A 27,547-nucleotide genomic window follows, 5' to 3' on the forward strand; every position below is an offset into this window, starting at 1 on the left:
TTATGAATTTTTGTCACAAATCAAATAGACCACACTGATATTTGGGTAATGAAATTAAGAGACACATATAATATATAACTATAACACCAAAGCCAGACTAGACAGTTAATGTACCCGTCCGTGTATATGTACTGCAATGTAACTTGTTCTATAGCTTCATATGAGTACCACTGTATAAATATATCAAGTCAACATTACGTCCTGGGCGAGTTGCATAAGTTGGCGATACCCTGAAAATGTCAAATGTCATCTCATATTTACTGCTACTGCCTGAAGAAATTGTCAATGTTTTGACATCACAGTGTGACCTAGGACATTGTCTATTATAGTGTACCTATAGAGATGCAAATATTTTACAGTTCCAACAGTAAAGACTAGACATTGGATTACATGTGCTATCATTTATCGCAAACCTATATAATCCAATGTCTAGTGCTGACTATAGTACCTATTAGCATGAAATAAAACAAAGGTTTTGTTAAAAAAGTTAATTATTACATTATATAAACTTAATAATTTACAAAAACATCACAGTTTTATTTGCATTACACGAGGAAGCATGTGCTATTATTTGGAATGAGAAACTTAGCAAGCATTATTATAAATATAGAGATTAAAAAAAGATACTAAAGAATCAGTCAAAGAATTGAATTAACATAATTCTAAGAAACTATTGTGTCATTAGTTTCATAGGACTGTAGGTACCACCCAATTTTATAGCAAGTGTTCCACATCCAACTTTATATAGTATCTTTAGTAGATAGACAATATTACATGATGTAAAGGTAAAAAACTAAAGCAACCTCATTTCATTCCTAGCTCCCTATACATACACAACTATATTAGGACATGCTAATCAAGTGTGAAGATCCTCGAAGCGATGTCGTCCAGCATCCAGTCCATACCTTCCAGCAGGTTCTCTCCTGTCACGGCAGAACAGCGCACAATGCGCCAGTGGTGGGTTTTAATGCTGTCTAGATCCAAAGCCTGAAATCACAATTTAAATTTCATTACAGACTACACTAAAGTCAATTTTGACATTCTAAAACCTCATTAATTTCTCATCCTTTTTTTTTTTGAAAATCATCCTATGATTATATAAAAACCAACCCGTTCCTTCTCCTGCTTTTCGAGCCAGAGCCCCTAAACCCGCTAGGTAGTCCGCAGCTCCGGAATTTCTCATCCTGGCATATTATATCATTGCTCTTTGCATAGCACTCTCGTAAAACCTTACAAGTTTGTTCATGGTATCCATTTAACAAATCTTTTAGTCTAGATACACAAGTGGGTATGTTCATCACATGGTAAACATCCATCAAAATTTTATGCAAACAGTAAGTAATGAACTAATTTGGCCGTTACCTCTCTTATTTCTTGTAATGTGAGTGCCCCAGGCAGGTCAGACTTGTTAGCCAGCACTAGCAGTGTGGCTCCAGCCAGCCTCTCCTCACGGAGCAGTGAGTGGAGCTCACGAGCACAGTCCCAGAGCCGTCGTGCATCTGCACTGTCCACCACCCAGGCAACACCATCTGTGCTTTCAAAGTAGTTCTTCCAATATGACCTGAAATAATATTAACGAAAGCTATAAGGAAACTTGAGGAAAACGTCAAGTGGGTCATTAGTTTACAATAAAAACACAAAAAGATAGTTTGGTCAACTGTCAACCTGAAGAAAGGAAAGATAGCATGTGTGGCTGTTAATGACTGTCGATCTGCAGGAGACTTACATTTACTAGTTGACTAGCTTACCTCAATGATTTTTGACCTCCGACATCCCAAATGTTGAGCTTGTATCCACGGTGTTCAAGTGTCTTTATGTTGAAGCCCAGCGTTGGCGATATAGTGTCGATGGGCTCACCATTGAACCGCTTCAATATTGTAGTCTTGCCGGCATTGTCTAAACCTCTGAGTAGTAAATGTTAAGGAAATAAAGTTATTTGAAAGTGGAATAAAGAGGTTATTAACAGTTCAATTTAGTTTGAAAAGGATACAACATGAGGATTCTCATTTCTTTCTCTTTTTGTCGTAATTTCTTCAATATCGTGAGGAAACCCATTGTCTTTGTTTACTATTTTCACGAAATTATTAACTAATTTCACTTTAAAATGACTTCTGTCTGTTTATTTTGTGTCTTGGCGTCATGCGTCATCTGGTGGAAATTGATTGATGACATTAGATTTGTCAATATTTTTATAGGGCGTAGGGCCAATGCTAAAGTCGCAATGCTCTAATTATGATTTATATAAATGTACATTCCACTTATTTACTTCTATTCTGCTGCAAATTAAGCTGTAAAATGTGTTAAAGTACTTTAAAATAATAACAATAATGCTTTTTACCAAAATTAAATTACACAGAAATCCATTATTTTCATTATCATTTAGATTAAATTGTTACTGTAATATTTTGTGTTATTAAAAATATTTAAAAAATCTTATAGTATTCTTTCAAATCAGAATCTCATTAGAAATTCTTTGTTTTGTCTGTAGAGACCATAGTGAAATCCCATAACATTCTTCAGGAAATCGAAATTGGAATCCATTAGTAACCATAGAGTAAAATATCCATCCATGGCCGATTTCGTCGCTGTCAAGTCTTTTATTTAATTTCTGTTTCTATTATGAAGCACCTTCAATGATTTTAAGTGGGTTTATAGTGTGGAAGTGATCGTGAGGCGGCGCGGTCTCGGTGATACTGCTCGTTGGCCGGCAGCACCATGTTCAGTGGCACGGTGCGAGTAAAGGTTTGCGAGGCGACGGGTCTCAGGCCGACCGACTTTCAGAAACGGCATAACATGACCTTCGGAAAGCCAGGTGAGCCTCATCTAACGGCTCGGGTGTCTCCCCAATATGTCATTGCGTATGAATGTGTAAAGATTTCCGATACAGGAGCATGATTTATTTGTAATTTTATATTTAAAGTAGGTGTAGCGTGTTTACCGAGATGGGTGTTGGTGTTAATATGTAAATACGGGGTATGGTTGCAGACGACCAGCCGATAGATCCGTACGTGTCGATAGATGCCGACGAGCACCATCTAGACCGTTCCAGCACCAAGCCCAAGACATTCGATCCTGTGTGGAATGAGACCTTTATGCACGAAGTCCATAATGTTGGCAGGTGTGTTATCACTCCATTGATTATTTGTTTGACATGTTATTCTTACTTCATTGTGGACTATTTAACTGTGTCTAGTGCTCTGTATCTCAATGTGATACACATTAATAGTGTGTGTGCTACTCATATATATATAAATATGGTACAATAACAGCTAACACTAAATTAAAAAACTCACTTTGGAGCACTAGGTCTTGCCATCATTACCAAAATAATACCAATTGGAATGTGAAACTTCTGACAGTGACATCATGTTTATGACTCACATGGGAATCAAACCCAATATATCATGTATGAAGTGTGTACTTTATGATATTATGGATTGTATGAAACAATTGTGTAATGCTGTAGTTTGGGGATAACGGTGTTCCACGATGCTGCCATACCTCCGGATGACTTTGTGGCCAATTGCACAATCCCTTTTGAAGACCTTATGCACAGAGACAAGGATGCCACAGACTTTTGGGTGAGTTATACTGCTGGGAATGTGATGCTTCAGTCATTGGTTTTGTTTGTTCAGTTATTGAATCACTGCATTTAATGACAATATGTATTGATTACTAAGATACTTTGAGAATTAGTTTGAATTTGATTCATACTCTCCAACACTTTAATTTATAATTTTCACAAATATCACAATTGAACAACCACTTTGATAAAAATTGGGCACAAGACTGATTAGCAAGATCCTTAGATCAGTGCGTGTTTATCTAGCGTAATCCACAGATAAGATATAAGACACTGTGTTTACTTTCAGAGTGTTATCAACAATTGACATAATATTTGTTTTGTTTGATAAACTCAGTTTGGTGCTTGGGACTTGAGACCAGACACTACATATTATGTGACTGGTTTCAAATTACTTGTGTGTCATAATGAATAACTTCAGGAGAAGGTTTTCATGTCCTGATCCCAAATATGTTCAGTTAAAGGAAGAGGTGTATACTTGTGATCATTAGTGCTGTCTGTGTGTGTGTGAATCATATTGTTCATTCAGTTTTCCTGGTTTGTGCTGGTCGCTGTGTATTTATGTAATTGTGTGGGTACATTTAATTATTGGTATGGCTATTTTGAGTTATGATATCATTCACCACAATGTTATGGTAATATTTTTATATAATTATCTTTGATTCCTGATGTTAAAATAAGAAGTGGGTTTTACACAATGTTTGTTTTTTTAACATATTTATTTAATATCATAGATTTAACAGTTGCCACAACAAACCAAGTTATTGGATTTAAAAATAAAAAGATATTGATACTGTTGTGTTAGCTACTGCCAGCTGCTTCACCCACATTTCTTGGATTAAAAGTATTATTTGTGTTATTCCAAACTACAATCAATGATCTCTGTGCTAAATTTTATTCCGGTCTGTTCAGTCATTTTGTGTTAAGAGTTAGCAGTCCCTCTTTAACCTTCAACTTTGTCATTTATAAATAACTACTAGGACCAGGAAGATATTACAAATGCACAATTATCAGCCTTAACATCATTTATAACTAAGTAGAAATACTAGAAACATAATAACCAGTACCAGGTATTGTCCTTAACTGATAATCACTGTATGCTAACACAAAATATTGCTTTGGTAGTCTGCTTTGATCATTTTCCTGTTGACACACGAACACAAGTGTACATGTGTGTGTAGTCCTACTGTTGAGTGTAGGTGTGTAGTAACCAGTTATAGTGTGTGGTATGTTGTTTCCAGGTGGACCTAGAACCTCAGGGGAAGCTGCATCTGAAGATAGATCTGAAATGGAATTCTCAAGGTGAGCTACATACACAATACATAATGTGCAATATTAATCAGTAGTTACCTCTAGTGTGATTCAAGGTGGATATGTGCAATATATTGTTATGATATACATGTACATGATTGTTATTTACTAATTGTATGTTAATTTAATTATATGAGTTTTTCTTTAGTTTTCCTTTTCTCTCAACACAGTCCTGTGTACTATGTATCATCTGTACTTGTATAAATTAATGCAGTCTGATCTAAAACTTTAGTTATGAAGTGTCTGAAGTGAAATGCTTGTACTTTACTATAGAATCTGAAGAAACTGATTGGAATTAAAATCTAACATGTTAAAGCTGCACTGGCTAAGAAAATGAAACCTCTGACTGGCTACAGAAAGAGATTCTCTCTGATCTAGTAGGTAATCCTGCGCCTGAATAATCTCGCGCCCTAGTATACTGACATACAAGAATATAAAATCATCAAACATTTTGATAACATTTAGTTTTTTAATAAGAGTAATTAAGTTATCGAATGGAGCTACGACGAATTCCAATATGCGACACCTCTCGTTACCACCAATCGTTATATGAATAGTTAGACGTTTTGTCTTCTGCCTCCTTCTCAAATAGTCTGCATTCGGCACCAAGTCTTTACCGAGGTTGTGAAATATTAGTATTGTAGTTATGTAGCGGTTCTGTCTCGTCAAAATATAAAGTGATGAAATGTAACCTAATTTTTTGATACAAAATAGTGAGTTCTTTTATTTACCAAGCGTGCGATGCTAGCACAGTGATAAGTATGTGCGACTGTTTATTGTGGTAGGATTATACAGTCACACATTAATGGCGCGTTACTTATTTTTAAAACGTTGCTACAACTGAAACATGGTGTGTTTTCAGTACTCACTCAAATTAGTTCAGGGCTAAAATCATGCAAGTATTATATTATCTATCTATAAAATAGACGAACAATCACCAGATCTGGACGCACCTTAATCTCAAAATAGGTCCTGGTATTATCACATGTATTTCTGGGTTTTTGAGAGTAGTTTCAGTCAAGTTGAGGGTCATCGTAGCGATAAAACAAAAAAAATGTCATGTAAGAAGCTCCATGTGAAACATTGAATCACATCTGTTGCACAACTGCACATGTAGTTTCGTTGTTACTATGTGCTGTATGTAGGTATATTTATACTGGTTTACAAGGTAGATACACACCATTAAACTCATTAACCAAGTACAACAAAGAATGTTTTATGAAATTCCCAAATTGCAAAAGAAAAATCGGTGTATGTTATATTCGGTTTGCGATGCGCTATGTATTTTGTCATGGATGATTTAGTTAGAAACACTGAAGGATTTATTGAGCAGAATAGCAGTCAGGGACTTACACTCATATTTAATGTAGAAGTTAAATGAAAGTGATTTTCTTGCTACTACCATTGAGGTACTCCAGGCTACAAATCTCCATTGAACTAGTTAGCAGTTGCTTTGGTTCCCGTTGCTGCACGTTGGTTGTCCGTGTTGCAGCGGGCGTGGAGGCGCCGCGCGGCGCGGTGGCGGGCGGCGGCGCGGCGGGCCGCGAGTTCAAGGAGGGGGCCGGCTTCGCGCGCCGCCGGGGGGCCATGCGCCGCCGCGTGCACCAGGTCAACGGACACAAGTTCATGGCCACCTTCCTGCGCCAGCCCACCTTCTGCAGCCACTGCAGGGAGTTCATCTGGTGAGCCAACCAACACGTGCCGTTACAACTTTATGGCAAAACACACAACTCGGTGACGGATAATGATTGTATTATTTCTTTCCTCAGGGGTTTAGGGAAGCAAGGCTATCAATGTCAAGGTAAGCGCCGCGACCCCAGCACGCCACAGACTGCCTCCAGTCGAGCCGCGACTAACCGAGACTTGTATTACAGTGTGCACGTGCGTGGTCCACAAGCGCTGCCACTCGTCCGTCGTGACCAAGTGCCCGGGTATGAAGGAAGAGGTAAGAGTAAGTAAACCAATCACAGTATTTGTACATACACTGCAGTTGCTTGTACCATTGCGTGTGAGTGCAGTACTGACGTGTATATATGTACGTACAGCAACAGAGCGCGGTGGGGGTGTCGGGCGGGCAGCGCTTCAACGTGAACGTGCCGCACCGGTTCGTGGTGCACTCCTACAAGCGGTTCACGTTCTGCGACCACTGCGGGTCGCTGCTCTACGGACTCATCAAGCAGGGCCTGCAGTGTGAAGGTAACATTATAATAGATCTAATCATACCTTATATTTAATGTCATTCGAAAAGATTTCTGTGGACTTTGTTTACTCACGCACCCCCAGGAAGATGTTAAGATAGCAAATGACTTAGAGACAATATTGGTGTGACCATTCTAAATTACTATTGTATCTTTGACATGATAGCTACGTCTGTCGTATTAACTACTAGATATTCTATTTCTCTCATAACTTCTTTACATTTACATTTTGACAATAATCTTACGATGTTTCAGTTACATTAAATAGTAATTGTTATTTGTTGTGGTGTATATTGCAGTTTGCTCCATGAACGTGCACAAGCGATGTCACAAGAACGTGGCGAACAACTGCGGCATCAACACCAAGATGATGGCGGAGATACTCAACGAGATGGGCATCTCCCCGGACAAGAACCCACGACCCCGCCCTTCCAAGGTAACGTACAACACTACTATTTGTTTCAAGCTGACTGGACGTCGCTCGACACTAACTTTGGTGGCTAAAACTTTTCCCTGGGAAGACTTTGAACTGGGAGGGAATTTGATAAATACCCATTTCACCAACCTCTCTTAAATTTTAAAGCATTTCTATGCTAAGATACACTTAATGACATTTTGTTTTATGTTCAACCTATATGTGTAAAGTTAAGGGGTCAGTTAGCCGCTTCCTCACGCTAAGTAACCATTAATTAAGAGATGGTTTAGGAGTGGTTGGTGATAGAAAACCTCTAATTCTTCTATGACATGAATGGGTTTTACTAGTGGGAGGAAGCTAGTTGCCTTGCTTACGGATGATATTTTGGTTGCTTCCGGGTTTCCAAGTCGAGGGCTGATGAAGAAAGATAGATCTGCCAAAGAATTTGTCAAAAGGAAAGTAAGAAATACATTAATTCCATAGACAAATTGAGAAACAAAAATACATAGTACCTATACAATTGATTTACAACACCCAAGATGCACATACTCGAAACTGTCCCCAAAAAGTCACACATACACATAGCATATTGCAAATTCAACCTCACGTGAATCATGTAAAGTTGTTATTAGAATGAATTATACGAAAACATTAAATTGTATGATTGACATTGGCTAGTTGGATAAGGCATTGAATGGAGACGAATACCTACTTTTTCTAGGACATTTAAGGTAAGCGTCCACAGGCCCGCATCGTACGAATAGAAAGAAGCAATAAAAAGCATTTATTTTACCGTATGTATATCAAATACTTTTAAAATCTTTACTTAATTTTTTTTTATAAATGAACAATTAGCACAAATTACATGTGCATGAAATTATATTCTGTTGTCCATTGACTAATCTTCGTCCAAAAGTGCTCCGAACAAACGATGCGTACCTACGCTTCAATTATTCGGTTAAATTATGTTAATTTTCTTATATCGATAAAGCCGCTTTAAATTTTTTGTCCGTATTATAAAATACTTCAGAGAACATTTGACATATTGTTCGATGCGGGACTGTTTCGGATGTTGCACTCAGTTTATGTGGACGGTTTTGAGACGTTGAATGTGAATCTTGGGTTTTTATAAATCAATGTTGTTTTTATAAAATTATGATGTGTGCGTGTATGTCACGAGTTTGTACTGAAATACACGGAGACAGTCTTTCACTGGTATTGTACCGAGCTACGTAATTCGCGGATGGCAGATCTATCTTTGTGGGAGTGTGTAGAGTGAGCGTGTGTCCGGAGTAGTGGAGTGTGACGTGTGTGTCACTTGTAGTACCTCAACGCGGCGCTGCTGGACGGCGCGCCCGACCTCGCCGCCGCCGGGGACGCCGACGCCAAGGACGACAAACACGACGACAAAGGTAACTACTCCATGCCTTACATTGACGACGACTAGCACACCTACACTGTAGGGTGTAGGGCCATCGTTCACCTTATACCGATCTAATTCATACGAATACTTCTAGTGTGTAGTATTTTAGATTAGGCATAATGTAATGAACCCTAGCGTCTACTGTGTCGTGCCATCGCAATACAACATCCACGATAGCCATATGTTATATAAAGTCAGAGTTATTTAATTTAAGCTCTACACAGACCTGTACAAACTACACTAGCGACACACAAGTTTGTAATCATTCGAAGCACTATAAGAATCTGGCCAGTACACATGTGTTGCTTGAGTGTATAGTGTAGTGTGTATTGTCGCATAGCGCTGCACAATACTTTAGTTCCCAGTACAATGTGTTTGTAGTAGTAAGTTACATCTGTGTGACCCCGTAGTTGTGAGCGTTACTTGTATGCACTGGGCTCGCTACTTACTCTGCTTTGGAGTGTCCATGGTATTGTGAAAATAATAAAGTCACTCGTGCTTTCTTTACTCTAAATGACAGAGTAGTGTAGTAGTGAGCGCGCTGCATACTGTACTCGAGTACTGCATACTGTAGTCCCGTGTCACGGCACCGCTTTGTGTGTTTGTTACGTTTATTTTATACTCTTTATGTTATACACATGTATTTTTTACCTTTTGTTCTAATAAAGCTTTGGTTCTTTTTTTGTTGTTTCAATTGTATGATTGAACAGCAGATTGGCCCGTGTAGTAACGTTCCGTGTGACGTAGGTGTAGTGTCTGCGTGGGGCGCGCACTGGGCCGAGCTGCACGACGTATTCTCCTCGCTGGCATACTGCGCCGACTCCACAGGTGCACACACGGGACGCATGCGCGCTTTGTGTTGCTTTACATGTACTGCCGGGGTAAATGGTGCCAGGGGGATCCACTTAAACTTATATCACATACTGATGCCGTCGATTTATCTTAAGGTTTAACTTGGGAGAAATAATTAGACTAAAGGAGTGCCAGAAGTTGTCTGGTACATAAGCTTGGTATTGTAATTGTTTCACTTGGTCCGGTGACATAGTAAGTACAAGTATAGCGCCGTGGCGGGCGGTAGTGAGCCACGGCCGCGCGAGGCTCTAACGCTGTGCTGGTGTAGTTGCGGACTAACTCGGATCGTACTGTACAATAATATAAGTATTTATTTGTTTTAATATCTATGTAGCTGAACTCATCTTCTGCTGCTCTCTGTGCACAAACTAAAATACATTTTGCCACGACTATAGTTAGGTCATTACAAACGTGCGAACTGTCATAAGTAATTTCTATCAGATCTCTCGCTCACACTTATGCGACTTGTGCGCCATTGTCACATTCCTTTGACGAGACAGTTCGCACGTTAGTAGTGCGCCACGTATATACGGTTTCATGGTACCGTATATAGTTGGCCGCATATATTGACACGCTGTGTCAATAGTACGATCGACGCAGAGGAGAGGTAACGAGACACTCGTATAGTCGTTGCCTCATGTACAAGCGCATGATTGGGCCTTATAATAATGACAATGGTAACTTTTGGCGATAACACAATAATTAGTACATGATTGGGAATATTTGTGCGGGACTCTTGTTAATCTTGGCATTTCTTACTCAGTAATGGTTGTGGATGTTTGACAATATTGTTCACTCGTGGTCTGCTTACTGAATTGTTCTACAAGGCTTGCACAACTGTCCTTCAAGTTTCTGGCTGTTTCGAGGGTGGTGTGCACTTTATGGTGATGTATACTTGTACCGGCCGCTACTGACGCTGCACTACGTCAGTGGCGGCCCGGTGCAGGCGCGGGGACTGACCGGTCTGTTGTACAGGGGAGGAGTGCGCGGGGGGACAGGACAAGGTGTCGCTGGACGACTTCCACTTCATCAAGGTGCTGGGCAAGGGCTCCTTCGGGAAGGTGATGCTGGCGGAGAAGAAGGGCACGGACGAGGTGTACGCCGTGAAGGTGCTGAAGAAGGACGCCATCATCCAGGACGACGACGTGGAGTGCACGCTCACGGAGCGGCGCGTGCTGGCGCTGGCGGCGCGCCACCCCTTCCTCACGGCGCTGCACTGCGCCTTCCAGACCCGCGAGCGACTGTTCTTCGTCATGGAGTACGTGGACGGCGGGGACCTCATGTTCCAGATCCAGCGCGCGCGCAAGTTCGACGAGCCGCGCGCGCGCTTCTACGCCGCCGAGGTCACGCTGGCACTCACCTTCCTGCACCAGCACGGCGTCATCTACCGGGACCTCAAGCTCGACAACATCCTGCTGGACAGCGACGGACACTGCAAGCTCGCCGACTTCGGCATGTGCAAGGAGGGCATACTCGGTCAGTACCGCTACACTCTGTTACACATACACTACTGCCCGGTGACTTCCTCTTTCAGACAGTCACTCAAGTACCGCACATATATTGACCACTTGGTGTTTAATCCACAGATGGCGCCACCACAACTACGTTCTGTGGAACACCCGACTACATCGCACCAGAGGTCAGTACCCGTATAAATATCTAGTTTCTTGTATGTACCTCATGAAGCCCAATCCAATGTGTATTTGCCCAATTATTGGGCGATAATATACAGAACAAAGTGTTGAGTAATGGTGTATGGTTCCAGATCCTGCAAGAGCTGGAGTACGGTCCGTCCGTGGACTGGTGGGCGCTGGGCGTGCTCCTGTACGAGATGCTGGCGGGGCAGCCCCCCTTCGAGGCCGACAACGAGGACGACCTGTTCGAGTCCATCCTGCACGACGACGTGCTCTACCCCGTCTGGCTCTCCAAGGAGGCCGTCTCTATACTCAAAGGTGACGTATCACGGCAACGTGCCACTCAGCGGACGTGTCAAACAAAACATTTATGTTTCGTGGAATTTGTGAGATTAATGGTGGATCTGTGTTGTGTGGCAGGGTTCATGACAAAGAACCCAGTCCGCCGCCTGGGAGTATGCGGCGGCGCGGCCGGCATCCGCGCGCACGTGTTCTTCAAGGACATGGACTGGGACGCGCTCGCGCAGCGCAGGCTGCGGCCGCCCTTCCGACCCAAGCTCGTGAGTATTGCACTCCTACACCCCCTCTCCTAGCTGCCCTCCTGCCTCCTTTTCAACCTAAGCTTGTGTCCCCCCTATGGCACCCCACTCATGAGTCGTCGTTTTGTTAAAGAAGAGCAAGCGCGAGGCGGCCAACTTCGACGCCGAGTTCACGAAGGAGGAGCCCGTCCTCACCCCCGTGCCGCACGACGTCGTCAGAGCCATCAACCAGGTACGTGTCGTCCGCACTGTACCCTCTGTACTATACAGTTACTAGTGTAGTATACAGCACAGGTCGCTGACGGAGCCTTATGTCGTGTGTCGCAGGAGGAGTTCCGCGGCTTCTCGTTCGTGAACAAGGACTTCAACCCGGCGCCGGCCGCCGACAAACCGGCGCAGGCCTGAGTGGGGGCGCGGGGGGCGGAGGCCGAGCTGTCTCTAGTCACGCGGGGGGCGCAGGCCGAGCTGTCTGTAGTGACGCGGGGGGCGAAGGCCGAGCTGTCTCTAGTCACGCGGCGCCGGGGCGCACGCGCACCTTTATGTTACCGTAGTAGTAGCGCGCCACTCGCTGTAACGGCGTCGGACGAAGTATTATTTTTGTTACGTTTTATTATTTACTTTGTACGTATTTTGAATGTACGTTGTCTGTCTTTAGTGTATGTTAGTTTAGGTGCGCTCGAGTCTCTCACTGCGATATTTTTATATCACGAGGACGCAATTTCACTTAAATGACTCGACAGGATCTTTCGTCATACTAGATAAAGTTAACGCTAAGCAATCGATCGATACAAGCCGAGTGAGTATAATTGCGTCTGATATATTTGTGCAATCACAATAGTAAGCAGGCAGGGTGCCCCGGGCACGCTGCCGCCTGATGTAATTCTAAAGACGAATACCTCAAGTAATAAGTACGCTTACGTGTGTCGAGCTCGAACTGTCTCGTACCGCGCCGGGGCCCGTACTCGTGGCGCCGGAACCAGCAGCTTTAAATATCTCGTAGCATTGTACAGACGTTGCCAACCTCGACTTGCCCACGGATATCTTATGATGTTTCTGTCCAGTAGCTCCGGCGCGGGTCGCTCGCTCCGCGCCGCGACTGCAATACAAGAAATATACAAAGTGTTGGTTCGGTGACTGTAATGTTTTCCACGGAGTCCTATATTGATGATATAGAGCAATTATGAATTGTTGTAAATATTGAACAATACATACTACGCGGTGCCCGCGGCGCCGCCCGCGGGTGGAAGCTGTAAACCCCATAAGCATTAGTAGAGAGTTATTGTTGCGAGTACTTCGTGTCTGTGTGTACGTGTCTGTGTGTGTGTCCGTGTGTGTGTGCGCTGGAGACGGATGTAGAGTGTCGCTGTAGTGGACGTTCTTTCAGTAAAGTTACGACGTACCTATTTATCGGTGCTTTGGATTTAAACTCGATGTTTTTGTATTGATTGGGTGTTGTGTTCGTACAGTTACCCCTCTAGGCACTGGCGCTAACAAGTCACAGTCGAACGTTCGGTTGGATCCCTCGCGCGACCAGTCCGCGGTATTCTGGCGCGTCTACGCCGTACAGGTGGAAGTAAATAATGTTTAACTTGCAGAGTTATATTTATTGTTACAAAGAATATTTACATTGATATAGATTATACGTTATACCGTGGAGTTTAAGTGTCGTTATCTGACTTGTCAGAGTTCAGGTGTACTCGCGTGGAGACGCGTCCAGGGAGGGGGGAGGGGGGGCGACATTACGGCGGTGATGGCGCAGTAGTCGAGTGGATCTGTGTTGCTTCTAGTCCCGCGTCTCGCGACGTTCCTCCAATACTCAGCAACGTGTGTTAGCACTACCTGCACGGCTCGTGCGGCGGGTGTGGCGGGTACACTGTACACTGTGTACTATACACTGTACATTGTACACTGTACACGTGGCCGTGGCACGAGCGGGTGTCGGCTAGTTGAGATTCTCTTTACATAATATTTTGTTACATTTTTTTACGAAATATTTTAATTATATTTTGATCGTACTTTAAGTACATATTATACGTTATTTTTATATTATTGTCTGTGTGTTATAGTCAACGTTTTGTTTACTTTGTTAATCAGGTAGATCATTATTTATTAATCAGTATACAGTAAGGTTAGTTGGCGAGTATGTATATGTGTGAGGCGCTGTATTTGAGTTAAGTATTATTTGATTAGTGTAGTTACGATGTAATACCAAAGGTTAAGTTGTACACCGTGCGTGTACTGTAACACTCACGCGCCCGAGCGACAGCACAACGTATTGCTTTATGTAGTCGTTAGTGTATAATATTGTATTGACTAATCTAATAACTATATTATAATATAAATCTCTGTACGTGTTCCCGTTATTATTGCTATTTATTAACTCTTGTGTTTATATGTTTATCTTTGGGTGCGTGTAGTGGTTGCATCTTATTATATACGCACTAAGGCTTAGTTTACTTTGTTAAGATGTCTTCATTTCGTGGCCATTTTGTTGTAGTGCGGCACAAGGCATGCCCTGGCTGCTGCCTGCAATACTACAATAGTACAATGTTACAATAGTACAATATACAAGGCGCGGTACTGCCGCCACGGTCGAGTACATTGCCGCGGCAGGCAGGGCACGGCCGCACCACGAGGACGGCGAGAGTTCATTTTGATGTGGATCGTCATACTAATATAAAGTAATGTAACTAGGCATAGAGTATGATAGTACGTCCCGTGCGCCGGCAGACGGCGGCGCGCGGCGAGTTATTAATTTATTCGTAAATATTTCATAGTTGTGTGTTGTTCACATTGTGGTTTTTTATTCGTACGCTGTGTGAGTGGGCGCGGCCGCGGCGCTGCACTAGTATACAGACTATGTATACGGCGCCGCGCCCGCCGGGACTAGTACTTACAGCCCGCCGCAGCCGGGTATCGTCGGTACTAGTGCTAGTGCCGGTACCAGTGCTACTTGCTAGTGCCGGTACTAGCGAGTGCTAGTGCCGGGCCCGGCTGCGTGGTTCGAGTGTATGAGTGTAGCTGTGATTACGTTGCTGTTCTATATACTTACTACTCTAACTCCGGACGCACATGTGTTCTCATTTCCGACCTTATTGCAACAAAACTTAGGCGAAAGGTTTTTGAAAATTATTTTTATTTTTTTGAAATTTTACACAATCACATTATTTAATCGTGAAGTTCAAATGTATTATTATTGTTTGAAGATGTTATAACTTTATTGATTATTACGTAATAGCTGATAATTAAACGTAGTACAAGTTAAAGTGTAGTCGGAGCGTACTGCAGTCGCTGAGTGTAATGTACAAACAAGGAGACAGAGCACAAAGTAAAGCTATTTATATAGAGAGAGCACGCGCCACATAGTTGTATTATATTGTGTTGTAGACGAGCGTCGACGGCTCATCTCACGAGTGTACTTCCCTAGGAAATGTTAAATATTTACCGAAACCATTACCTCCTTAACTAAGTTAAATGAAAGTAAACGCTTTATGTCTGTCTGTCACCGACTGTGCCAAAGTATCCCATCGTGTAAGCAGGTGACCATGTCTCCCGCGCAGACTGCGGGAGTACTGCATAGTACACCCCGCATGTACCGCATGTACCGCCTCTACCGGCTCCAATATAAATAGCTTCCTGCAGCTTGTGCCGCGCTGTCCACTGTCTGCTACCGCGCGGGCCCGGCCCGGCCGGACCACTGGCTCTACCACACTGTCCATTAATCACGTCGTACAGTCATCTACTTAATGGCAAATGTTCGCAATTGGAACATTTTGTTTGGCCTAACGAGTATTTTCTAAAAGAATAATGAATAGCACAAGCCCAGTGAGGCCAGCGACATACGAACGAGTGGTCCCGCCCGAGCCAGTCCCACGCGTGCACAAGTCGCTCGTTTGTCCAGTAACAGAAACGAAGGTAATAGAGTTACACTGTTTAATGCCATTTTGTAACGTAAGCCATATTTACGCTAGCTGTAACTTGACATATCACGCTGTATTATTTTGTCTATGTATTTTATATTTTATCGTCGTCGGCTTCTGACTGCGTCCGAGCAATGCATTGTAGTTACCAGAGTGCACGCGGGTGCACTCAGTCCGTTATCTATTTACTGTCGATGTGTACTGTGTCAAACATAGAGCATTATTCCCTCGCCGCCGGTGTCTGCAGTCTGCACTACACCCGTACTGTACCGAGGGACATACAGCGGGCCACGTGTGGCGGCGTCACTTAGTAAAGCAATAATATAAACATTTGTAATTGTTGTGTAGCCGCTAGTTATGTTATGTTTAAGGAGACCTACTTCCATGTCCCGAGCACAATATGTATGTATGGCAGTTATTGTTGTGTTGTATAGCTGGCCGCGACATGGGGCGCGCTGTCTAGTTGTAAGTCTGCCAACACCGGGCGCGAGTACCATCTAGTTATTTTTTACTAATTTTGAATGCTTATAAATAAAATAAATATATTTTACGCTTCCCAGAGGTGTTATATAGCCAAAGAGTGGATTAATATTTGTACAAATCGGCTGAAAGCCCTTATTTTGTTGTGTATTAGTTGGAATACATATTTATTGTCTTGCCATCGTATACAGAGTGTAGGTACTGTTTGGTGGGAGTCTATTGTTTGTGTTGTAATGTCGTCTACTCTCGGCTCCTGAATCTCTGCTAGGTACTTGTTAAACGCTATTATGTTTGAATTGTATTATTATGTTTATTGTTTACATATATGTATAACTTGTTGTAATGAATTCCACATGGGCATCAATGTTTTGTTGCGTAATGTATGTTTTCTTAGTTACACTTGAAGGCGGGACACCGCGGCCGCGTGTGGAGCTCGACTCAACATTAGATATTGTTGTATGTGTTAAAGTTTGCCAGTGGCGGTGTCGCCCGCGAGGGACTACCCTCGGCTGCCCAGTGGTCGGATATGTTGTCTTTGAAACCTGATGAAGTAAACGCTTGAATCGAATATTGAAACGTCCTGACGGGTGCTTTCACCCTTAATTATAAGAACGTGATGTTTATGACTTCTAAATTGTGATCTGATTGTTTGGAACGTACTGACGTACTGTTTACTGAGCTGTAGACGACATTACGACGGTATCTATAGTTTGTGTTAATTATTTGTAGCTAACACGAGGATTACGGAGTCTGTTGGAGTGTCGCGGCTGAGGCACGGCCGGCCGCTGGGGACCGCCCTATATGTAACTGTTATTTATATACAAAGTTGATAATAAATGAATTTGTATTATACGACATAAATATTTTGTAAAGTAATATGAATGTTTCCATAGCTATTTAACTATTGACCGACTCGGTCCCCAGCGCGGCGGGCGACGTGCGCAGCCTCGTATACCTATATTTGTTGTCTGTTCACCGATCACTATTAGAACACATTAGCTGAGTAAATTAATACATATAATATAGTTTTATGATGAAATAAAATATGTATATGTAATCCTACATGTCTATTAAATCAATGAAAATAGATTATAATGTGACGTTTCATTTTAACTAACAACTTGGTACGTTGCCTGCTTACTTTGATCTTAGTCTCGGTACATACAACACAGAAACATACAGTACAAGAGGCACTAGGCACACATCCGACACAACTAAGGAGCCGGATCAAGTTGTTTTACCCGAAAGTAAAGAAATACCATAATGATTAGACCAAACGTAAATAAAGGGTTTAATTGAAATTGAATTGAAAAAATATTTACGTTACATCTGGTGACACAATATAATAAACAATGATCAAAATGTGTTAAAAAAACGTCTAAATATTTCACCCATATGTGTAGTGGTTACCCTACAATGTTGCTAATCACGCGGGCAGGGCTGTTGCATTGTTGTGATACGAGGAGACATGTCGCGCCTCCCTGGTGCACTCGCCGCGCGCCGTCTGCTCGATCTGCAATACAAAACATGTGATATAACCATTTGCCGCCTATCACAGCCATATGTCGCGGTTTAGCTACTCATAATAATATTTCTATTATATTGCTTATCATAATAAAGCTATTGTAAGCAGTTGCTACAAAAGAAGACTAGAGCTCTTTGTGACAAATGTGCGAATTTTTATAATTTAACCTTTTGAACGCCAATGGCATGAATAGATGTCATGCGCAAGCGTGCCCTGTGCGCCACCGACATCTATAGATGCCAAGAAACAGATCACAGAGAAAAACAAAATAAACACATTAAATCATTACTTTCACGTGTTTTATTGATGTATCTTAAGAACTGAATACCCAGTTATTACATAATTGTACACAGTGAACAAAATTGCAATATAGTTATTCTAATATTTGATTGATAAAAACAACTTAAATATCGGCTAAAAAAGCACGTTCTCTCGCGCCAATGGCATGTATACATGCCTACTAGTGATGTAGTGTAATTCAAGTAATATTAAAACTTCAGCTAAATGACTCGCTTATTTTTTGTAATAACTATTAAAAAGTATATATATAACCTTAGTCTCTGAGAAAAAAGGTAAATATACTATACAGAAGAATCCGTTTATTATGACTCCGCCTATATTGACCAACCGGTTATTATAACGTAATTGCATGACGAAGTTTGGTTTTCATATAAAATTCTTTATAAAAAAGTCGGATATAATGACTTCCCTTACAGTGACATGCCGCTTTATATGACCCATTTTTAATAAATTATGTCCGGTTATAATGACCGGCACGATTCTTTACCTTCAATGATGTTCGTTAATTCCAGACGACGTTCGGCACGTGCCTAGTTTTTGTTTTGAATCTCAGTGAGTAATTGCAGAATTATTATCACGATTTGTCCACAGCAATATTGAAAATGATAATTTGACCATAGCTATGTCTTCTATACACAATAGTGTGAGAGTCTGTTTTTACAATAAAATGAAGAAACAAAAGCAGACAAAAATTACAGATTACTTACAATAAAAAATACACTTGTATGTGTTATTATAATAATCTGCTGATTACGTGCAATTTTGATTTTGATTTAATATGGTCTTACACATATGCAAATATACTATGTTTCTGTATTAAAATACTTAATACATACATATTTACATAAAAAAGATTTTCAGTTATACATAACGCTTTGTATGACGTCCGCTTATTATGACGTGTTTGTCAATTCCTTTCGATGTCATTATAAACGGATTCTACTGTATTTTAAACTGAAAAATTCTTGGGTATAATAGCATATTTACTATATTTTCAATATTATCGACATTCCCTTTTCGCCAATCATGCGCATCCCTAGCATACTACCGATATGCAATCCCTTCTGCGCCATTGACATGTATAGATGTCGGACTCGTGACGTCATAAGCGCGTGCCGTGTTTTTAAATGCGGGGAAGTGGAAAAAAAATTTTTATCGAGTACCTACATTATAATTGCAAATTGTTGATTTTTTATATATTTTTAAGTTTCACGTGACGGTTTCAATTACAAGGCTGTTAATGAGCATAATAAATAAATACGATTGTTGATTTTTTATATTTTTAAGTTTCATGTGACATTTTACAAATACAACGCAACTATTTTAAGAATATGAAAGTGTATAAATAATATCACTAAAATCTGTACCTATTTAGCAGTTTTCAAATTTGATTACCTAATACATAAATGAACTCGATAAGTTACATTATTCAGCTACATCCCTAATCATAAACGAGAGATTAAAAAAAATGGATAGTAACTGATAGATAATAGTGCTGTAACTTGCTGCAATTTTATATGTATTTTTGTGTCTCAAAAGGTTGATATTTTATTGATAGTTGCTATTAATGTGGTCTTAAGTTTATTACAGTGGGAGATTAGGTTAAATAAATATTCTTTTTATGTTATAAGCAGTTTATTCAAAAAAACTACAAAAAAACAAATTCAGTCGAAAATTATTACTCACTTTGGTTTATCGATAACATTTTGGAATCCCTAATATTTTCAAGGTTATTTCGTTGAATTTGTGGCTTGGCGTGGAGGGCACAGCGAAGCGTTTATGCTCTGGCGGTCAAAAGGTTAATTTCATTTCATTTCTAATTTTTATATAACAACAAAGTATTTACTAGGTACAAAATAAATTAGTACCTATGCTATGTATAGCTACCTACTTCAGTAGGAACAAATGGTCATACCTTACAATATAGTCCAGTCATTTGGTAGTTTTACCTGGAAAGTTTTCCGGGAGTTTTGAAAATTGGTGAATTTATAGATTTGGGTATGCTCTTTTCGAATTTCAACTTTGCCACCTCGTACAACCGCCGCTCGCGCCGCCATATTGAAAAAATGGCGGCTAAAAATGGTTTTTTATTAATATCTCCGTTCCGACGCATTTTACGAAAAAATATTTATCTACAAAATTAAACTAGAAAAAATTTCCTACAATTTATGTATTGATAACTTTTTCATAAAATCAATAGTTTTTGGCGTACGAGCGCCGCAAAGTATTATTCATCTGCAACACCACGCGTACAAACAATGTGTGTTGTGCAGCAACGACTGTCGCAACCGAGGGCTGGGCTCGCTGTCATTGCAGAGGTAAGTCCCCTGTTTGAGGAGTGGCTAGAGAGGCGCCATGGCGTCCTCACCTACCGCCTGACGAAGGTGCTTACCGGACACAGGAGTTTCGGTAGGATCCTGTTTTTGATTGGGCGGGAGGAAACGCCCGGGTGTCATCACTGCGAAGACCGCCCGGAGGACACAGTGGAACATATAACATAACACATATAACATCAGAAGCAGGAACCTACCGAAACTCCCGTGTTTGTACAACACACATTGTTTGTACACGGTTTTTTATTAATATCTCCGTTCCGACGCATTTTACGAAAAAATATTTATTTACAAAATTAAACTAGAAAAAATTTCCTACAATTTATGTATTGGTAACTTTTTCATAAAATCAATAGTTTTTGGCGTACGAGCGCCGCAAAGTATTATTCATCTGTACCACCACGTGTACAAACAATGTGTTTTTTTTAAATGTATCAATTCTTAAAAACTAATGATGATATCTCGTTCAAACCAATTTTCTTTGAAAGTTTCCATTAAAATCTGCAGCATATATTTTTTTTAGTTTCCTTACTCACTTATTTTAAAAGTTAGAGGGCAGGACACATTCGATAGACCTCATTTTTCCACTTTGGAAGTGTCTATCTTTCAAACAATTGATTTTGACGAAAAATGGTTTTAGGAACCATGACGTATTTTTAATGGCCTATCCATAGACAACCATCACGGATAGGTTAGACAAAAAAAAATTTTTGAAGAGGTGCAGTGACCGCGCGCTCTCCGCCCTCTATCTCGGAAACGGTGCACCGTATAAAAAAAAAGTTTAGACAAAAGTTGTAGAGAATTTTGTATTCTACAATATTGGTATTAAATGCAAATACCAAAAACCCATAGGAAATGAGATATTTCCAAAAAAGCGCAAAAAAACGTTTTTTGGGACCTTTGGACCTTAAAATTTAATAGTTGCTTACACCCTACCATATGTAGGTTTTGAGACAAGTTTCAGGCAGTCAATATACAAGTATATACAAAATTACAGCTGGGTATCTCAAATTCCGAGGTGAAATCCTAATTTGACTGGACTAATAATACTTTGCGGCGCTCGTACGCCAAAAACTATTGATTTTATGAAAAAGTTATCAATACATAAATTGTAGGAAATTTTTTCTAGTTTAATTTTGTAGATAAATATTTTTTCGTAAAATGCGTCGGAACGGAGATATTAATAAAAAACCGTTTTTAGGCGCCATTTTTTCAATATGTGTACGAGGTGGCAAAGTTGAAGTTCGAAAAGAGCATACCCAAATCTATAAATTCACCAATTTTCAAAACTCCCGGAAAACATTCCAGGTAACCCCTTTTTATCTACCAAATGACTGGACTAATAGCTTGAAATGGAAAAAATATCATTTTCATATAAATATTTAAAATATGCGAATGTAGTCGCAAGTATCGCTAAGAAAGAATGATTGGGCATCATAATCAGTTGGAGAGCTTATAAGACATTGTAGCATTGTTTGTGTGACCTGTGACCTGTATGTGTGTCTTCTTGTAGAAGTATTCACGAGTTACGACATAGGAGATAGTCTAAATAAGTTTAGCTGAGTGACTGGATTTACGCGAACTGCACTAAACATTTTTTGCTTTCACGTTCTCCTTAGCAATACCAATCTGTGTATCTAGTGGGCTGGCAGGTACTTGCAGCTGGGGGCCATTAAGTAAGCGATCCTAATGAAGCGGTGGCGAGGTGTGCGACACGGCCCGGGTCGCGCTATCCGCCATCGCACCGCGCCACACCGCGCGACCTCCGCCCCGCGCCGCCCGCCGCCTTCTACGGACACAAACTACTTATGCTAAGTCTCCACATTTGGAAAGTAATTCGTTCTAAGATTACTCTCTGAACGTTTTGTTATTTCAATCTGCTATTCTCGGTACGTTTTATTGTTTCAATAAAACCTTACTATAACTGCTGTTCAGATTGATTCGCGGCGTTTTGACGTTTATAGCGCTCACATACATAATGTTTTATTGTGCTTAGCTTCCCATTTTCTGCGATGGGAATTTGAACAAATACCTAAGTTGGTTTTAACCTATCTTAGCTATAATAGGTACCTACTTAATCTACTTACCTATCTCAGCTATAACCAAGTGAACGCCACAATTAGTGTGCATCAGAGAGAAAATATCTACTCATTAGTTATTCTAGAGCCGTCCAGGTCACAGCGAGCTGACACCGCGCGGTACCGACATGCGACATCATCAGTGCCATCAGGGATAAGCTCTGCTAAGCCTGTGACAAACATTTGTGCAAACGTGCACAGACTCTTGATTGCCCACTTGTTGTAACATCATTATTTTAACCACAAAAAATGTCGGCCATTGTGCGACCCTCCGCAAGGGTCAAACAATAGCACATCAAGCGAGAGCACAGGTTTTTATGATGTCAGCTGCGCAAGTGGGGCTCGGACCTATTGTAATCGCAAAATGGGATTAAACTATCCCATTCAACTATTCATTACAATATTTCAAAACTATTAAACCAACAGCTTTAAATAAAACGAACCCTGTGCACTGAGCCACAGAGGCCATTTTTTGTTGCAAGCTACTTAATTTGCATTGAATGTTTTTCCCCTGCAGCGATCGAGATCCCCTCGCGAAATGGATCTTTTTATCTATTACAACGATTATAGTATTTAACCGTGCGTCGAGGCGTGAAATCGGATTGATTAGCGATACGTATGTATGAAGTGAATAGTTTATCGATTATCAATTATTGTAATCGATTACAGCTACCGTTAGAATATTTTATGAACAATCATATCGAATCGGTTCGTTCGGGAGGCGGCTACCGTTTTGGTAATTGGATTTTGAAGATTTATGTGTGATGGAAATAGTAGTGAGCATTTTTTGTCATATTTTAATGAGTTGTAGGCAATGTGTGTCTGTTAGGTCCGGCCGTTGCCCTGTGTCAGGGCAGGTCGGCTCGCGTGTGACATGCGACGCGGCACAATGTGTCGATGTGGTGATGCTATCTGTCCCAATCGTCACGCTCTCATTATTTTGCACTACGGAGCCTGTGACGGGATAAAGAATCGAACCTTCGAGCATTGGTCCATAACCAAGTGGCCAGTAGGTACCTGCAGCTGTCACGTCACGAACTTTCACGAATTTCTAGTTAGGTTCTGAAAGTCCTGTTTATGTTTATCTACATGGGTAGATATCATAGGATAGTAGATGATATTAAATAACGTAGCGACCTTAGCCATTATTATTTACCTACCTATATGTTACGGTAAAAGACCGTGCATTTATGTTCAAATTACCTAATTCGGTCCTTTCTTTTGGTGAGTCGGAATTAGAGAGCCAGTCGTCAGGAACTCTAAATCTGAAATGATTCGTAAGACTGCTTTTGTTTTTTAATACGAGCATAAGAGCATTAGTACCTAAGTCTTCAGATATGAGTTAACTACTTACCTAAGTATAGGTTGGTATTATAGGCAGGGCTATTTGGAAACCTAGGAAATAGACAACGTGTGTAGTAGACTAGACGATATGTGAAACATAACGGTGTTCGTGAGCGGCGCGCGGCGCGGCGCAGGCGCAGCACGCATCGAACACTCACCGCTCATTAGCCCGCGCCGTTAGCTCTCGTTAGCCAACTTTATGATGTCCTGAATAAATAATGTATCAACTATTAGCTGCATAATGTCGGCTGCGTCGTGCCGCCGTCCCTGCAGCTTACGTGCTCGACTACGATCCCATCTTTAACTTACGACCTGCTCCTATATTCACTTAGTCGGTGTGCTTGTTTATCTATGTGCCTGGAAAGTAATCATAGTTTTACTGTTTTAACCTTAGCGTATCTACAAAGTGAATTTGACGCTTCTCTATAGACTTTTCATACAAGATTCTACGTACTTTTAGTTCTAGAAGTTTTATTTTTATCACTATAACCGGTTGCCAGAAGTTCATAATTCGAACTGCATCGGTAGGACCTATTCTAAATAAAACATTCACTACCAGATACATAGACTTCGGAGGAAGTCAGTCGCATCGCACGCCATCTGTAAGTGGAATACTGGACAATTATCTGGAAGCTGCAGTTGTCTCGTGGAGTCCTGCGCCGTGTAATGGTCCATCGGTCGCTGGCGTCGGCGCGTCGTGCGTCCGCGTCGTGTCGCGCGCTCGCCATACATCAGCCACTTCCGCGACGCGACGCTGCACTACACGCCGCGCTAATTAGACTGCGCGAGCGCAGGTTAAGTGGCGTCTTGTACGGAACCTGCATGTCCCACCACTAATGGGTTTTATTGGTTATTAGTTGGTCTGTTGTCTATGTGTGCCGTGTGTGGACGACTGGACGCGCTCCACGACCAGGAACTTCCTGAAATACTTCTTATGTCTGAGAAATGTTCAAATCTTAAAGTTTAATATGAACCTTGGAAGCAGGTTTTAATTGAAACCTATTCGACGCTATGAAATGGATGGGAAAGTTATATTCAGATTGGTCACTTGCGTCCAGAAACTGATTAGAAGTAATGTTGATATATTACGTAAATGTAAAAACTGAGCTTGCACAATAATCGATGTTTTCAACATCACAATTTGAATTCTAAATCATGGAAGTCTATCAAAAACATCGAGAATCATATCAAGCAAGAATATTATCATTTAAATCTGACGCCGACATCAACGGGAGATACTTACTCAGTCAATTGGAGATAAATTTAAGTTATTTTATATTATCTAATCTAATTTTATACTTTATCGAGGAGTTTAGAGCCCGCGGATCGAATTGAAGACATTTTAATTGTGGTTGATAAGTAATAAATAAGTATGGGCCGATGATGTGGCGACTGACGACACGACGCCCGACGCAGCCGACACAGGCGGACATTCGTAGCTCATTTACATTTTAATTAGAAGGGAATCGATGTTTGATGTAATGACGAGCTGACGCGGGAGGTCTGCCCTCTGCAGCGAGTGCTGTCTGCCGGCCACTGTGTGGGAGCCATACAACAGAGCTGATAACGCACAGTTATCCATGTCTCAAAAATTATAATTAGCACCATTGCTTAATAAAGATACATACAATAAACCTATCCCATCAAAAAGTACCTACCTAAATCAAATTTTACCAGGAAAAGATCAATATGAGGCTGATCCTCTAGTTCTATGACAACTATTGCCCGTTTTCACCAACAAATTAACGATAAAAATGAAAACTTGATTCCTTAATACAGGCAGACAACCAGCAACCTAAACTGTGAAGTTGTACGAGAAAGCTATTTTTCTTTTCTTTTTTTAAGGGGGAAAATCATCCAATTACTTCTTCGGCCTTGGGTGTGGCGAAAAGGAGTGTCAGACTCTTACTGACTAAAAACCACCTTGTTCCTACTTCTACCCATTGAGTCGGAGCCCCGGTAAACCCGTCTGCAGCTCTGGATCAGGCATCAGCGGGCCCCATCAGATATGAGACCATCTGAGCCTGGAGAACAGTTAGGTATCTGAAACATCATGCAGTTGTTTAGTAAAGGTAACGGTAATGGTTCACAACCTGTGTTGCAACATTTACAATTGTAAAGTCATGTCACACTGTGGCTGCACTGTAAGTATACTTTCAGTACTGAGCGAATGCGTCTATCTGTGGCGTCAGGTTGCGCGGGCGCAGGCTAATTAGCGAAGTGTGGCGTGTCGTGCTCTCGCTCCGTATTTACATAGAAACGGTTCGACTCGGACGAAACAAAACTGCCTCGTACACCGTGCGCGCCGCGTACTACCACCGGGATACACACTAGTACCTACATATACAATTATTTCTAATACTTGCATTACTTAAATACAGAGGATTACAAACGTAAGTACTTGGTCTTTGTATAATGCGGTATGTTTATATCTATATATTACCTATTATATCTATATATTACCTATTTTGATTTCGGTGAATGATCTTTAAAAGTTGACATCATGTCATTACAGTCGCGTTCATTATTATATGCAGCTATGTATAACTATGTATGTATGTAACATATTATATACAAGTACAGCGCCTAACTTTCACGAGGCTGCCTGAGTATCCGAATAACACATCAGTATGGTTATTATCGACGTTATGGCCGCGTCGATATCCTACTTAGATTGCCGCTCGTTATTACTCCGTATCGACAAGTTATTACAGTTTGGGACGCAGCCCCCGCCTGCGCCCGCGCCGATCACATTATTATTATTGCTCCGAGATCATTCGATATCTGTTTAAGGATTAACAATGATTTGTTGTTGTGAACGATTTCTTCGAAGCTAAGTGGAAGTTAAATTAAGTAACTGCCTGCGTGTTATCTGCTAGAAAGTTAACGACAAAGTAATGCTGAACATGAAGGTGTGCTCCGTTCAGAAGTACAACTTGTATTACTTTAGTACAATTAATTTATGACTCGATAAGTTCCGAGAAAATAGGATTTTATAGGCTTAGAACTCGGTTGATTTAGCAATGTACATTACGCTTGTTAATACTTTAATACTTCATTGGTCCATGAAATAGGCGACAAACAATGTCGTAGAGTATTAAAAACTGTTCGTATTTTATAAGTATGTACAGAATAGAGAAAAGCTTTCGATTGTGAACAAACAACTCGCGTACATGTCGTGTTCACATTTACGTTCGAGGATTGTTATACAAATAAGTTGTACAGTATCGACATGTGTCCACTGCCCCCATACGTTAGTGTAACAGACATCGTTTACAGAATGGGCCCCGTAACGACCGCGGTGTGAGGACGCTGCGCCCACGCATCGCTCGCATCGATCCGTTGACATCAAGGCTCCTCGTGAGTAAGCAGAGTGAGGTGTGGGACGCTATGTGATGGCTGCGTCATTTGATCATTCACCATCAATTCATATTGAACATGTGTAGTGGACGCCGGCGTTGATATGTTGTGTCGTTATTATGGTAATGCACTCTTTAATACTTCTTCCACAGTATCATTATAAAAACCATGAGAAAGGAAGCAACGTCTGATTTATTACTTCTGTTGTCAGTCATTCTGAAATGTAATCAAAGAAAGCAAATACCTGCAGCA

At 41.1% G+C, this 27,547-nt stretch overlaps 2 protein-coding genes across 7 annotated transcripts; one reads left to right on the top strand and one right to left on the bottom strand.

Annotated features, from left to right (window-relative positions):
- Window positions 1-473: 473 nt before the first annotated feature.
- LOC118275847 (ADP-ribosylation factor-like protein 2) lies at window positions 474-3,650 on the bottom strand. 2 transcript variants are annotated; one of them, XM_035593947.2, is made up of 5 exons: window positions 3,502-3,650; window positions 1,991-2,148; window positions 1,749-1,904; window positions 1,363-1,561; window positions 474-987 (listed from the first exon to the last, which is right to left on the bottom strand). In XM_035593947.2, the coding sequence occupies exons 2-5, from the start codon at window positions 2,053-2,055 to the stop codon at window positions 853-855; spliced, it is 555 nt and encodes a 184-aa protein (XP_035449840.1). In that variant the 5' UTR covers window positions 2,056-2,148; window positions 3,502-3,650; the 3' UTR covers window positions 474-852. The 2 variants fall into 2 exon arrangements, with proteins under 2 accessions (XP_035449840.1, XP_050551472.1); XM_050695515.1 differs by lacking the exon at window positions 3,502-3,650 and adding an exon at window positions 2,939-2,956.
- LOC118275845 (protein kinase C) lies at window positions 2,381-17,450 on the top strand. Of its 5 annotated transcripts, none has more exons than XM_035593943.2 (17): window positions 2,381-2,812; window positions 2,986-3,118; window positions 3,467-3,581; window positions 4,825-4,885; window positions 6,387-6,576; window positions 6,664-6,695; window positions 6,769-6,839; window positions 6,940-7,090; window positions 7,392-7,528; window positions 8,832-8,919; window positions 9,678-9,758; window positions 10,758-11,258; window positions 11,369-11,421; window positions 11,548-11,734; window positions 11,837-11,976; window positions 12,089-12,187; window positions 12,283-17,450. In XM_035593943.2, exons 1-17 carry the CDS (start codon window positions 2,716-2,718, stop codon window positions 12,358-12,360), a joined length of 2,214 nt encoding a protein of 737 aa, XP_035449836.1. In that variant the 5' UTR covers window positions 2,381-2,715; the 3' UTR covers window positions 12,361-17,450. The 5 variants fall into 5 exon arrangements, with proteins under 5 accessions (XP_035449836.1, XP_035449834.1, XP_035449835.1 ...); XM_035593941.2 differs by having other exon boundaries at window positions 2,383-2,812; window positions 6,769-6,845; XM_035593942.2 differs by having other exon boundaries at window positions 2,383-2,812; window positions 6,769-6,845; window positions 12,092-12,187.
- Window positions 17,451-27,547: the final 10,097 nt, after the last annotated feature.

The sequence above is a fragment of the Spodoptera frugiperda genome, chromosome 8 (genome assembly GCF_023101765.2).
Source record: "Spodoptera frugiperda isolate SF20-4 chromosome 8, AGI-APGP_CSIRO_Sfru_2.0, whole genome shotgun sequence".
Taxonomy (NCBI): Eukaryota; Metazoa; Arthropoda; class Insecta; order Lepidoptera; family Noctuidae; genus Spodoptera; species Spodoptera frugiperda.